This window comes from Centruroides sculpturatus, unplaced genomic scaffold (genome assembly GCF_000671375.1).
Source record: "Centruroides sculpturatus isolate CEXI.00-Female unplaced genomic scaffold, Cexi_2.0 scaffold1716, whole genome shotgun sequence".
In the NCBI taxonomy this organism is placed as follows: domain Eukaryota; kingdom Metazoa; phylum Arthropoda; class Arachnida; order Scorpiones; family Buthidae; genus Centruroides; species Centruroides sculpturatus.
The window spans coordinates 99,671-114,233 of record NW_019385870.1 but is presented as its reverse complement, the minus strand read 5'-3'; the positions used below and the strand labels follow the sequence as shown (position 1 = coordinate 114,233).

Here is a 14,563-nt window from a genome sequence, read left to right as displayed (position 1 = left end):
ATGCGCCCATACATTGGAGCACTTGAGGCACGTGCTTCCTTTTTCCTAATTCTCAATGGGTCCCAAATACCATTATCAACAAACAACAGAAAATTCATGACTTGTAGCCTATTCTGTAAACATAAAAGAAAATAATGAACTACAGTATATTTGTTAGTTGTCGCATGGAATTTCGTTATATGTTGACAAAAACTGTACGATGCCTTTATTTATAACTTGTGATCCTCCATGTTTACACAAATTATCTAATATTTTGTAATTTAATTATTTTATTTATATCATTTCATGTTGTCGGTTTTTATATATCAAGAAATATTTATATTTTATTCTGTTTATTTAAGTTTGTATTATACATGCCTATACTGTTAATTATGTTTTAAGATTCTTATCCAAAACTGGTAGCAGAAATAAATACTTGTGAAAGCATTAAAAAATTATAAATTTATATTAAATACTTCTAATTATAATCCGTTTTAAATAAATACAATACAGAGTTTTAAATAAATTACATAACAGAGGGAAAATATGGCAATTGGTCAAATTACTTTTCCAAGATTTTTACACTTCTGGGCTCGAGAAACTTGAAAAGTCGAAATATATATATATTTCGACTTTTCAAGTTTCTCGAGCCCAGAAGTGTAAAAATCTTGGAAAAGTAATTTGACNTATATATATATATATAATTATATTTTTCTGTATTTTTTCTATATATTATAGTATGTGGGGGGGCAATGTTTTGTTCATTCACTTTGAAGCTTAATAATGCCTGTTCCTTTTGTCTAAAATTTCTGAAATGTTGCAGGAAGGTCTGTGGAGTAGGGGCATTGGTGCTATTAAATTTTGGTGGTAAAAGATAGAGGGAGTGGGGAGATAGAGGAGGGTCACCTGTCGTATCTGGAGTGGGGTCGAACTTAAGGAAGATTTTACTCGTTATTAGCATTTATAGATTTTTTTCTTTTATATTAAACTCATCTCTACTCTCAAAATTAATCTTTTTACCATTTTATAATACAGTAATTAATAATATAAAACTTTTTAAATAAAATATCATTACAGATGGTGCTACATACAATTCTACCTTTATTCCGGAAAAGTTACACAACTCGTTGTTGGAATTTTTTTCTTGAATTTAGATAGATTGAAGTCCTATTTCTTTCTTAAATACTGAAACAAACATCGTTATTATCAAACTTGCTAGCATATCAGAAATTCAGATTTTTTATATTTAATATACAGTAATAACATTACATTAATGTAATTCAAATATGTTGGTAAATTTACTGCATAATTTTATAATAATTAGCTTTAATAATTTGCTAACTTAAAAGACATTATTTTGAAACATAACATCAGTAAATTTTCTTTTTATGAAGGCAGAACGAGAATAGATACGATAATTAGAATTTTAAAATATATCAAGAGAAGCACTCGTCAATATTTTACAAAAATGGAAGATTGCGATTCTATATTTGTAAGAATAGGAGTTTTAGTATTTAAATTCAGAGTACAACCACACTTTTTCTGCAGTTGCAGAAAAAAAATTAGATTTAATACCATACATTTTCAGATATTTTACACTTGCCTTCCTCGTACGTTAGCAATGTTTAAGTTATATATTATTAAAATTAAAAATTATTTTAAATTATATATGCCGGTATAATCTAAGAAATTTCAGGAAAAATCGTGATTAATAAGGTTACAATAAGATAAGTAAAATGGAAAAACCATGCTTATAGAATAACGTTATAGCCGAAGAAATGATTTAATTTATAAAATAAATTAAAGAGTAGTAAATTTCTATCTTATTTCCCAAAATACTCCATCTGTTTGTAGAATATCGATCATTTCGGCAGTTTTAGTTTTTCAAGAATACTTATGTTTTACAGATAAAAATTATATTGAAAACTGGTTACCATAATCAATTTCTTTTGAATGAAATTTCGAAAATATTTAATTTATTTACTATTCATGTGCTTTAAAGTAACAAACGAATTTGACAATTAATAATTAAGTCTCACTTCATCATTCTATTGAAGACGTTCCATCATAATATAAAGTTCAATTAAAGCATAACTTTAAAACTAATATAAGGAAAGAAAATCATACTCTTTAATTATTACTTCTTTTGCTTGATTTTTCTGATAATTTCGATCCTGCAGCGATGGTATTGATAACTTCTTTGGCAGCTTAAACGATCTGGAGAAGAGGATAAAAACTGTGAACAGACGAAGATAGTAACATAGAAAAGAAACTTCATTAGGAAAGTAGAAGATTCTCTTACTATTTCTGTCCATCTAGATTATAGTATTACTTTCTATCCTTTCTATTCTTTGTGTTAAATTTGTTGGATGATAACCACAAATCATAGATAGGCTATTTTTATATTATTATTACATATTAATGAAATATAAAGAAATAAATATAGAAACTGTTAGAAAACATTTAGTATAAAAAGTTTTATTTAGGGCATATCTGATGAAGACTAAATATATATTGTATGGTTTGACTATTAAGTAAATCATTGTTGTTCAGTTTGGTAATTGGAAGTTCATTTCGTAATTTGTGTAAAGTGAAAAGCTGTTTCTGTAATTACAGAAATATTTGTAACTTAATTGCTCAAAAAAATTTAAAATGCAGTTAATTATGTAAAAGAAATCATTAGTATTATTGTAATATTGTATACCTTTTTGTAATTTGTATTCGTTTGAATGAACATTTTAAACAGTCTGTACTTTTCTAACTTTCATAAATACTGTATAGGCTAACATTTTTAATTCTTCCTATTTATATAGCCTATGCCCCTAGGATATACAGTATATAAGTGTTTATGTGATTTATATAGGCCTATATATTACAATGAATTCCAGAAAATATAATTTCGGTGATTATTTTCATAAAGTGGTGTTTTATTTTGTTTTAGTGTAGAGACAGTAATTTTTTTTTATTTATTTTTTGGATCTAATTGTAGCGTTGCCAGATGTCCCGATTTTTCCGGTTGCCATCTATAAACAGGAGGACTTTATTCCAAATAAACTGTTTACAATGAAGTATCTTTTTGTCTTTTTCTTTTCCACATTTAAAATATATTTTTGTCCTGGCAGAGTAAAAATACACATCTATTGCATGTCTTGGAATTGAAGCTCCCAGTATCTTTCGGAAAAAAGTCATTTTCCGGAATTTTATACCCAAGTAACTAGCGACCCTTACCTAGTTGAAATTTCTAATTGTTTTTTTTTTTTTTCTATAAAATTCTCTAAGTATTCTACATCATTAGGATACAATAAGAAATGTTATCAAAAGACATAGAAAAGTACCGCCTTTTGTTATAACTATTATTGTGTACTGACCTTTCTATAGATGTAATATTATTCAATTAACTGATTAAACTTTGTAAACACTGTTTGACATTTCTATTATAAAATTTAATATAAAAAAAAATTAGCAACATTCAGACTTTCGAGCTTTAATATGATTAGACAGGTGGCCGTATGCCCCTTAACATAATCGATTAGAAAATCCGCCTAAGGCTCTGGGGAATCCATGACCAAATCCGAACAAGCAACTCACAAATATTTTAAATTTTTCTTGGTAAAACTAACATTAATTTATAGGAATTGGAACTACGATCCCCAACTTTACTCCTAACCTACAGAAATGTCTCTATCTCTCTCCTCTCAGTAGTTCTGATAGGGAGTAGTAGTCATTTTTTAAATTAGTACAAGTATTTAGAAATAATGTCAAATTTATTCTGTAACTACTGACAGTTTTTTATTCACAACAGTTAATAAAAATCCAGCAACGAGTTACTTAACTTTCCCAGTAACATTTGATGGCGCCATTTGTTACGATATTTTATTAAAACAAACTTTCTATATTTTTAATTATAAAATGGCGAAAAACTTAATTTTGAGGGTAGGGATATTTTATTAAAAAATTGTAAACGCTTAAAACGAGTAAAATCATCATGAAGTCCGACCCTACTGGAGATACACACGCCTTTCTTTATCTCCCTACTCCCTCGATCATTAATTGTTTATTAGGGAAGATTGATGCTATTAAATTTTGGTGATTAAAGATCGAGGGAGTGGAGATATAATAAGGGTCGTGTATATCTCCAATAGGATCGGAATTAATGACTCATCCCTACCTTGAAAATGAAGCTTTTTGCCATTTTATAATAGTTAAAAATATAAAAATCTTTTAAAATAAAATATAATAAATGGCGCCACCAAATGTTGCCGGGAAAGTTAGGCAACTCGTTACTGGATTTTTTTGCTAAAAAATTTTTAAAAATCTAAAATCCATGATAGGCTACGTATTATATTTTAAACCATTATTGTAAATATTATCCTTTTTCCATCTTAATTTCACACTTATAAATTTTAACTTGGGTATATATTTTTATTCAAATAACCAAAGAGCAATTATGCCATCCACCTTTCAGGGTTCTGATTTTTGCTCCTCTTTAACAAGTGACATTTGAAAGGAACAAAGTAGTATAGTCGAAATATGCTTTTATAGATCTGCGATGAAAAATCTGTTAGATCATAATTCTCTATTATATTTTAACAAATGTACTGTATCTTTCTAGTTTATATTTAGTTCTATTTTTAGCTTCTATGATAAAAATTCTGTGTCGCGATATATTGATATTTTCTGATATAAATTTGTTATAAAAACGAGGAGTAACACTTTTTTTTTTTTTTTTAAATATTCCGATAATCGGAACTTTGAATGTTTTCTCAAAGCTGACTGTAATTTAGAAATCGATCCTCTTTACCATCTACTAAATCGACTTGATCTTATTGAATTATTTTCACTATAAGCAGTTCGTTTATTATATTAGACTTCCAAATTAACCAAATCTTCGTGACTAATCTAGCAAATTCTAAAAAGTTACTACCTGTATTTACTAAGTATCTTTACAGAAAGAGGAATAAATATTTTCACTTGCATATTTGCTAAGAAGAGATGAAAGTAAAGAATATTTTAATAGGATTTTTATGAAAAAATCAATGCTTCAGAAAATATTTGCTTGACAAATTATAGGAGAGTAGAAAATTGCATTAAGTGGCTTTCAATTTTCCATAAATGTTAAGGAATTTATTTCGGTTAACAAAATACATGATATTTATCAACATTTAAAACTATAATCGCAATTACTGATGATTTGACTTTTCTATTTCTTTTCATTTTAATTTTTCATTAATTTCCTTCAATTTAATTAATTTAATAATTAAATTTTCTATTAATATTAGATTCTTAGAGATAGAATATCTATAATTGCACACGGTTATATAATTTATAAAAGCTTCTTGTAAATTGTTAATAATAAACACATAATGGAATACAAGCAAACTAAACAATTAGCAGCTAGCTTCCATAGCTAATACTAGGATTTCAATTTATTCCTAAACGTTGGATTCTTGAAAGGACCTTTGCTTTCGCCTTCCAATTTCAGACATACAAGCAAATATTATAAGTGTTTTCCTCTTATTTTAAAAATCAATATTTTCTTTAATATGAATTGATAAATTAGCTGCTCGACTGGTTCTGAGAGCGCTAAGGAAAAGCATGGTTTAAATTCAGAAAATTTCTGCTCCAGCTCTAAGGAATTGTACAGAATAAAGGATAAGCCAGAAAGCGAGAGAAAAGTGCCTAAAAGTTTTAAATAACCTGTTTTTTAAAACATTATCTATTGATACAATAAATGTAAAGTCGTTGGTCATGTGGAAAGAAAGTTTTTTTTATTAAATAATTTGAAAAAAAAATTAAACTAGAATTTGTGTAAAAGAAAAAAATTTTTTAAGTAATCCAAATTTATTCTGAAAGGATTTATTTTAAGTACAGTACAAAAGAAATGTCATATTTAATGTTTACTCATACAAAAATGGAGATAATCATTGAGACATTCATTACATATCTACAACTTTTAATTTCATTTGAAATATTTACAGTTACAACATATACAACCGACCCGATAATTTTATTTAGAGCAATAAACATTCCTAAATTATTTCTACGCCTGAGTTTTTTAATTAAAATTTTTGTGCCTTTTTGTTACTTTCCTGGCTGTTAAATATAACAGCGGGAAAGTACAGTATGACAATTGGTCAAAAAGTGACCATCTAAGTTTTACATTTTGGACTCAGGAGACCTTGAAACGCCGAGAAATTCAAAAAAAAAATTGTTTTTTTTTTTAAATTTTCTATATGTATATGTGGGGGGCATGATTTTGTTCACTCTCTTTGAAGCTTAATAACTTCTGTGTCTTTTAGTCAAAATTTTCTGAAATTTTGCAGGAGATTTGTGTATTAGGAGGATCGATGGTATTAAATTTTGGTGGTTAAAGGTCGAAGGAGTGTGGAGATAGGAACACGTGCCGTATCTGAGTGTGTCGAACTTCATGAAGATTTTACTCGTTATTAGCATTTACAATTTAAAAAAATTAAAACTCGTCTCTACCCTCAAAATAAAGCTTTTTTTTATTATTAAGATTTTAATAAAATTTCATAATATTGTTAACTTTCTTGCCGGAAAAGCAAACGCAATTCGTTGCTGGATTCTTTTAGATGTTTTCGGGAGTTTGAATTGGGTGTTTTAAATGAAAATGTTCTCTTATAAATGCTGCATATAGCATATTGATATGGATTCTTGTCAGAGTAAAAAGTTTTAAACTTACTTTTTTTTTGTATAAACGCTATTTTTAATTTAATTTTTTATTGAAAACAAAACGTAATAATTACAGCATATCATAATTTATGTGGTGTTGTTCATACTAGTAAATGCTAAAGCAATTACTCGCCAGATCAGACTAGATTGTTTCCGGTAAAAGAAAATTAAATTATTGGTAGCTATTAATGAAATACAATCAGCAACAGGATAATCCACTAACGTTTTTAGCAAAATCACCAAGTTGTAGTATTGTAGGTGTACAGTAGACTTGCTGTAATTGTCGCTGACTAAGTAGTGATTTCCAGTTTCTGGTTGTTTCACTTATTACATTTCTTTCCATTCCAGATTAAAGAAATTACTCACCCCTTGGATACACCCTGTGCATGAAAAGCCAATCTTATTTTCTAGTTTAAAAAGACAGTGCAATATAACCTACACAATTATACAATTTATTTAGCAACGAGTTGCTTAACTTTCCCGGCAACATTTGGTGGCGTCATCTGTTATGATATTTTATTTAAAAACATGTTTTTATATTTTTAATTATTAGAAAATGGCAAAAAAATCTTAATTTTGAGGATGAGGATGTTTTATGAAAAGTTTGCTTTGTTTGTAAACAATCTAGCCTTAAATTTGGTTTTTATTTAAAAATTAAATCCTAATAAATATAAGAATCACTGTAATGTTAGTGTTGAATACAAAGGCTAGCCACTGACTGTATTGTAGAAAACACCACCGTAGAAAACACCGCCTATTGTTTTAACGCCATCTGGTGAATGGAAACAACAGACATTACAAAATGAGTGGTAAGTAATCTGTCATTATGATTAGTATATAAATATTTTCTTCAAAAAATGGAGGAAAACGTGATTCATTCGACTGACCATGAAAAATCTATTAATATTTTTCTTGTTTCAAAAACTGGTATTAACAATTGAAAATGACTACAGTATTAGGGGAAAAAAACATATATATACAACTATTTTGTAAAATCTTTATTCTTAAATATAAAAACAATGAAAATATAGGACAACTTGCTAAAAAATTAAATAAAATATTTTTATCCCGATATACCTTTGACGTTTAACATAATTTGTTAAATATTAGAATTTATCTTTCTGCAATACGTACGGTACACAGGAAGAAACTTTATTAAAATCATAGAAAATAAAAGTATGCTCATCGTTATGTCATAAATCTACAGTTTCGCTTATTGCTTACTAACGATCTATAAGCGACCACTTCTCTGTAAATTGAGGAACTTTGTGTACTTAGGGAAGTTTTCCTTCTTCAAAAAAACAGTAAAGTCATGATTTGCGGTAAGTTTAATATAAAGTTATCACGCATCATGACTTCACTATTTTTGAAGAAAGAATTTCCCTAATTACAAAAGTCTCTCAACTCAGAGGGAAATGATCGTAACTAAGCAACAAATGAGACTACAAAATTCTGTTTTATATATGTCAAAAAATAGTTTCCTGTTTACCAGTCTTGCGTGTGCACTCATTTCAAATATGTAAATGTTAATAAAGTATTTAATAAATATGTTAAATGTCACTGATATCATAATTGCAATATTGTATTGAGGTTCTTCGTTAAGCATCCTGTGAAAAGATCAGATTATATTTTTAAAATTATAGCGTTAGTTTCAAGTAAAAGAACTTTAATTATTAGAAAATAAATCGGTTTTTTTCCACTTTTCATACTTATTTTAAACATTTTTTGTAGTCTTTACTGTTTTATATTTAAAAACAAAAAAATAGTGTTTTATGTCCGAGGCATCATATACTATATAATGTTAAAAATAATACTCACCATTAATATTTAAAAAAAAATCTAAGTCATGAATAAATATTAGTACATATGTTAGATGAAGTCAAATAGAATATCGTTTTGACATCATGACTATGATATTTACGCAATTTTTTCTAGATCAGGTGATTAAATGAAAGTAATAGTAATAAACTGATAAAAAAATAGACCGATAAAATTCAGCAAAACAGTTGAATAGCCATCGAAATTGGGCATCTGTAGTTCTCAACAGTCCACGAGAGAGCCAAATTTGGAGTTTTTTTCTATTTCTTCCATTCGGTTTAGATGAATTTCCGTTATGTCGACGTATCATATTCTTTGTCATATCCTTTGACAATGACTATTTTCGAACGGAAATGTATTTTCCCCTCCCCGCTTTAAGTCTAACCAACATATTGGTTAGGTTAAAAATTCTTAATTAAATTTATTATAAACAACTAAATAAGTATTAAGTAGATAAAATAATAGAGTCGTAAAACCTAGATCATCACAATAATAAATTTCCAAATAAGTAATTTGGTCCGAAAAGGAACAACGCGAATAGACTAAAAAACTATTTCCGAAAATAGGCTAAATCGTTTTTTATTGCTAACCTGTTGCTGACAGGATGGAAGAGCTAAATAGATACAGACAGAACGATTCTGGAAATCCAGGACGAATAAAATGAATAACTTTGTACTGTACATATGGCATCAGAAGAACTCGAATGAACTGCCTTAATTATTTTTGAGGAGAAAAATCTTTGTATTTTAAAGAGCAAAACAAATTTTTTTCGGGCTTTTGAGGAGGTGAGGAATTAGTGAGGTTGGGTTGAAAGAGGGTGATAGAAACAATAGTCTTGGTACCTAAAATGTACATTTATTGACCCGAGTATTTACAATAAATTGCTCCAGATTAAGTTTAAAAGGAGTGGGTTTTAGGAATGATTGAGGAACCGCACGGTGTTTTTTCTGGACTCACGGACATTGATATATTATTATATATATTTTGACTTACACATATATATAGCCTATATATATGTAATTTTAAGTATATTGTATCTATGTCAGTAAATATGACTTTTTATGTGGTATATTCGATTTTTATATTATTATTATTTTAAAAATTATCTTAAATTGAGGAAAATGCGAATGTAATATTTTAAAAAAGTCATAATTTCTATTCCATTAATCTTGGTGTATTGGTATATTTTTTAAATGAAACATATTTTTTCTTTTTAATAAAAGAAAAAACATAAATATTTATCGATCCAAATTGAATATTTGCAGACCTGTCAGTTGCCTTGGACATGCCAGTCATTTATCCAGCAGTCTTCATTCTTTACCTGTCAAATTAACTGACTCCGATGTCAAAACTTCTGCCATGCGTTCGAAATCAGCGACCCATATTAACAAAAGATTATCTAGTACAAGACATCACTCTCAATAAAAATAAATATTGCATTGATTCGTATGTAATTTTGATTCTTGTTTTATTTTGAATGCTATAAAATTTCTATACTGAAATATTCTATGTTTTAATATAAAAATTTATTAAAAGTAGTGAATTCTGACTTACGTAATAGTCGGAATTCACTAGAAATAAAAACAAAATTTTGTTTTTTTGCAAGATATTTGTAACTAGTCAGTTCTTTATAAATAATTATTTATATGTATTAATTATTTTAAATATTTAAATAATTACGTAAATTTATATCTAATAATTATTCATAAAATATAGAAATTATTCAGAAAGGAAACATTCACATTATGTGAAAAATCATAAAGGATATTTATTATTCCTTATGAATTTTGAATTAATGTATAAATACTGTATTTGTATTATTATTTAATATTGCAAAATTAATTATAATAAATGTTTTAATCTTATTGCAATAATTAAATATACTAAATACAATCCATTGATAAACAAATTAATTATTTATTAAAAACGTTGTAATCAGCAGTACTTTTATTATAATTTATAAACATTATTTTCCTTTTGATGGTTGATAAAATATTTAAAAGTAATTTCTATTTATTATCAGACTAAACATACATTTCCTTATTTTTCAAACGTACAAAAGTTTTGATTTTGATTATGTAAAATTTACTTTAAACAAATATTCAAATTGGATGATAATTAATACAAATTTATTTGTTATATAAATATTTTAAAACAAACAATTCATACAAAAATATGCCTTGTTAACAATTAGTGATATTTTAATATATTAAAATTCTTTCAAATTTTCATGTTGTTAATCATCTTTCGTATCTTTTTTCATTTATTCTGCATACTAATAACATAGCTGATATTAATCCAAATAGCTGAATAAATGCAAACAACATACATATAATTGCAACTATGTACAATTGTTCCATTAACCACATGTGCATCCTCTGATAACAACCCTGTCACCATTAAAAAGTAATTAATTAATTTTGGATATTTTAAATATATTTCTCCTTAACTTTAATATACCAACCTGATTGTGCCATATTTCTGTTTCATTTCTCATGCCACAAGTTTCATTTTTATACGCTTCAATGCAACAAGATGTTGGCACCCAAGTTTTTTCGGGCCATGCATTGATATTATACCAATCATTAATTCCATTAACTCCGCAACATTCAAACTATATATTTTTAAAAATACATATTATAATTTCATAATTAAATTAATAAATTTTTAATTCAATTTACCTTTAATTGAATATGATCCCATGCTTCTGTTAAACCATTAACATCATTCACTTTGTACTTTTCTTGAATACCCATTAATAATTCGTCTCTAAGCGTTTCACCTACCTAAATGTTAGCCCATGATTAATTTCTTAAATAATTAATAATATTAATAATATATATATAAACTACTCACGTGTTTTCTGTATATAAACCCAAGTGTTCCAGCGGTAAATTCAAGTAGAAAAATTAATATTACTAATATAAAATACTGCAATTCAAAATAATATATATGTTTTTTAAACGAAAATAATAATATTTTAAACATAAATTTTCTTTAAATTTCAGATCTTACCGAAACTAAAAGGCATTTATTTTGGAACCAGGAACCGCAACATCCAAGAAAACCGACAATAAACGTAATTATTCCGGATGCTATTGATAAGCTACCAGCACTAATTATTTGGTAGGATGGCAATAAAGTAGCGTATCCGCCATAAACTATATGTAACCAAATTCCAATTCCAAGCATTCCACAACCGACCACCTAAAATTTCAATTACTTAAATATTGCCATATAAATACAATAACGATAATAATAATAATAATCAAAACAAGTTTTCCACTTACCCAAAAGAGCAAATTAATTATGCAAAGTGAATGGCGGATACATGTATATCCTGATCTACCCATTTTCATTAACTGAAATACCTGTAAGTAAAATTATTTAAATTATAAATATTCAAAAGGATGAAAATAATATTTTTAATACCGCTTATTATTGAAAAAAAAGCCCCCAAAAATATATCTTGTAATTAATATTTATAATTTATTAAACAATTTATTTGCATTTATAAATTTTACAATTCATCTATATTGTTGCAACATAAGTTTTCTTTAATCGCATGTAATATATAAAGAGAATTATAAACAAATAAATAACGTTATAAAACATAAATAAATACAGATTTTTAATTATCTGTCTCGTGCTAAAGAAGTAAATCTAAATCGGTCGACGAACTTCTAAATTCTCCATGAAATTCACTTCAAGCTATTTTTTTTAAATCTAAAAATATCATTCAGGAAACAACGGTTACCGATTTAACATATTTTACATAATTAATACAAATTTAATTGATTTCATTCGTGCTTAAATAATCAAAATAGTTATTCTATTAAATTTAAAATAATCAAAACTGATGATACTTAGCTTATATATAGGTCTATATATAATATTTATGTCCCATTTTCGATTTAAAATACACATGTTATCACAACACTCTCGGTTATTTACAGAAATCGGTCTTTATGTAACACTTACTCTAAATAATATTTCTTTAATTTATTAACAATAAATTTTTAAAAGTTTATTAGAATTATAAAAGTAATTTCTCTGCTAAAGATTTTTTACGACAGGATATGACAATAATCAATTTTCTTGGGCGTTTAGAGTTAGCTTTGTAGATATATTTTATTTCTAAATTCAAGGTCTTTATTCAATTGAAATAAAAATTTATATATTTTTACGTATTAAAAATAAAAAGCGTGACATATTTTTATGTGATTTATACTCAATTAAAATGCATATTCGATTAGAAATGAACAATTCTTAAAAGGTACAGTACTTACTTTTTTAAAGCAGTCAGAAAACACAAGAATAAACAAAAATAGAAGACGTATAAACTATAATTAAACCTTAGTCTCATAAACTTTCCCTTCGGCAATCGCTTGGAGTTTCAATTACTTTTTTATAGTGTTGTGTCTGATCAGAAATAGAATAAAACTACAAATAAGCAGTGCGAAGTTTCTGGTTTGTATTAAGCAAAATCATTTATTAACTAAAAACGTAGGCCAAGATTTCAATCTTAAACATGACACTACAATTGAGGAATTCCTGTCGAAGGTAAATACATATTTAACGATGACGATTATGACTACATAAATTATATAAATTCTAAAATAAACAATTACTTAAGCAGTCAGAAATTGTTCGAAACACAATACATCAAAAATTTTAATAATAATTTGACCCATAAATTGAAATTACTTTTGTACTCGTAAGTGATTGTCACTGAATGTCTCCCGGAGAGTAACGATTTGTCAAGGATACAATAAACTATAAGAAAGTAGCTAAATGAAATTGTTATTTTCTTATAAAATTAAAGAAAAATATCACCCCGACTGTTGTCGCCAATTAAAGAATAAATTGAATTTAACACAGAAACAACTGTTAAAATAACCGAAGAGTTAGTTTTAAAATGAAGGTTACCGTTCAGAATTTTATTTCGTTGACCTGTTAGACGTCCTTGAGAACCTCAGATAACCTTATGACTGACATCTCGGTATAACCCAGGGACGTTTCACCACCCACTTTAACATCTGTTGACCCGCAGGAAGGTTAAATGCGATATAGTAAAGTAATCGACAAACAGAAACACACATCGAATACGTCTCGATTCATAAAACCGATTTTATAAGATGGATACGACTTGTTATCGATAATATAAACGAAAATACACAACGTGATCTGGAAAGGCCACACCTGTGTGTAGGATTTCCGACGAACACCTATTCACGCCTCCACTCAGATTCTGCACGAAATGCATCGAGCATTGTCCTTTTCTTTTAAAAATACAAACACTCTGTTAAGCAAAATTCAATGTAGAGGTAAACAAAAAAGGTAAGAACAATACAAATTAAGTTATTCAGTCACATGTAACGCAAACTCACGTGAAGCTTTCTTACACGTTAAAATTCTATGTATTATATAAATACACCTACATTTTTTTTTATATTTAAAAATTATATATATATATATTTAAGTAAAACGTTTTTATTTATTTATTTATTTATCTACTAAATTAATTAATTCAAGTAATATTGTTTACTTACAGGTGATTATATTCTTTCAATTTGTTCCGATTGGATTTATACTTCTTCATCCATTCATATTTTGCTTACATCGTACGATTCTATACACAGGAACTTTCTACACGTACCCGAGTATTAAACTTCCTTGTTTATAACGTGAAACAGCACTGCACTTGTGAGTCTTATATAAAAGCGACCTCTACCGATTTTTTTCCTTTTCTTTTTTACCTTTACAATTTACTATCGTGTTTACCACAGTTTATTATGTTTACTATCCAATTTACACAGATTTATTACTTTAATCCAAGAAATGTTTAATAATAATAATAATAATAATATTTAAAAAAACTTTTGATTTGCTGAATTTTAAAATTAACATTTTAATATCTACATCCAGATCCAGATTTACTGATATATATTTTTAATTAAAAACATTTTTTATTCCTTAACAAATTATATATTAAATTATGGATTATAAAACAAAAACATAACATTAAAAACTGATGATAAAATAATTATTAAAATATTATTATTTTTTAAAA

General features: G+C 26.9%; 2 protein-coding genes across 5 annotated transcripts in view; one reads left to right on the top strand and one right to left on the bottom strand.

Moving 5' to 3' along the window:
• LOC111642655 (UPF0705 protein C11orf49 homolog) overlaps positions 1–11,637 on the top strand; it is a gene marked incomplete at its 5' end in the record, with an annotated part of 28,896 nt that extends 17,259 nt beyond the window's left edge. The window contains 2 exons of the mRNA XM_023389026.1: positions 9,756–9,936; positions 11,499–11,637. Coding sequence (XP_023244794.1) covers positions 9,756–9,915 — 160 coding nt within the window. The remainder of the gene's footprint in view (positions 1–9,755; positions 9,937–11,498) is intronic.
• The window catches only part of LOC111642651 (tetraspanin-9-like), a 19,882-nt gene continuing 15,750 nt past the window's right edge, over positions 10,432–14,563 (bottom strand). The window contains exons 1-7 of one of the 4 annotated variants that reach the window (XM_023389020.1): positions 14,043–14,272; positions 11,781–11,861; positions 11,506–11,697; positions 11,347–11,421; positions 11,172–11,276; positions 10,955–11,104; positions 10,432–10,880 (exon numbers count right to left, since the gene is read on the bottom strand). In XM_023389020.1, the coding sequence (XP_023244788.1) occupies positions 10,731–10,880; positions 10,955–11,104; positions 11,172–11,276; positions 11,347–11,421; positions 11,506–11,697; positions 11,781–11,849 (741 nt within the window). In that variant the 5' untranslated portion in view covers positions 11,850–11,861; positions 14,043–14,272 and the 3' untranslated portion in view covers positions 10,432–10,730. Of the gene's footprint in view, positions 10,881–10,954; positions 11,105–11,171; positions 11,277–11,346; positions 11,422–11,505; positions 11,698–11,780; positions 11,862–12,779; positions 12,799–13,419; positions 13,782–14,042; positions 14,273–14,563 lie in introns of those variants that run through there. The other 3 variants (XM_023389021.1, XM_023389022.1, XM_023389023.1) reach the window with 3 other exon arrangements.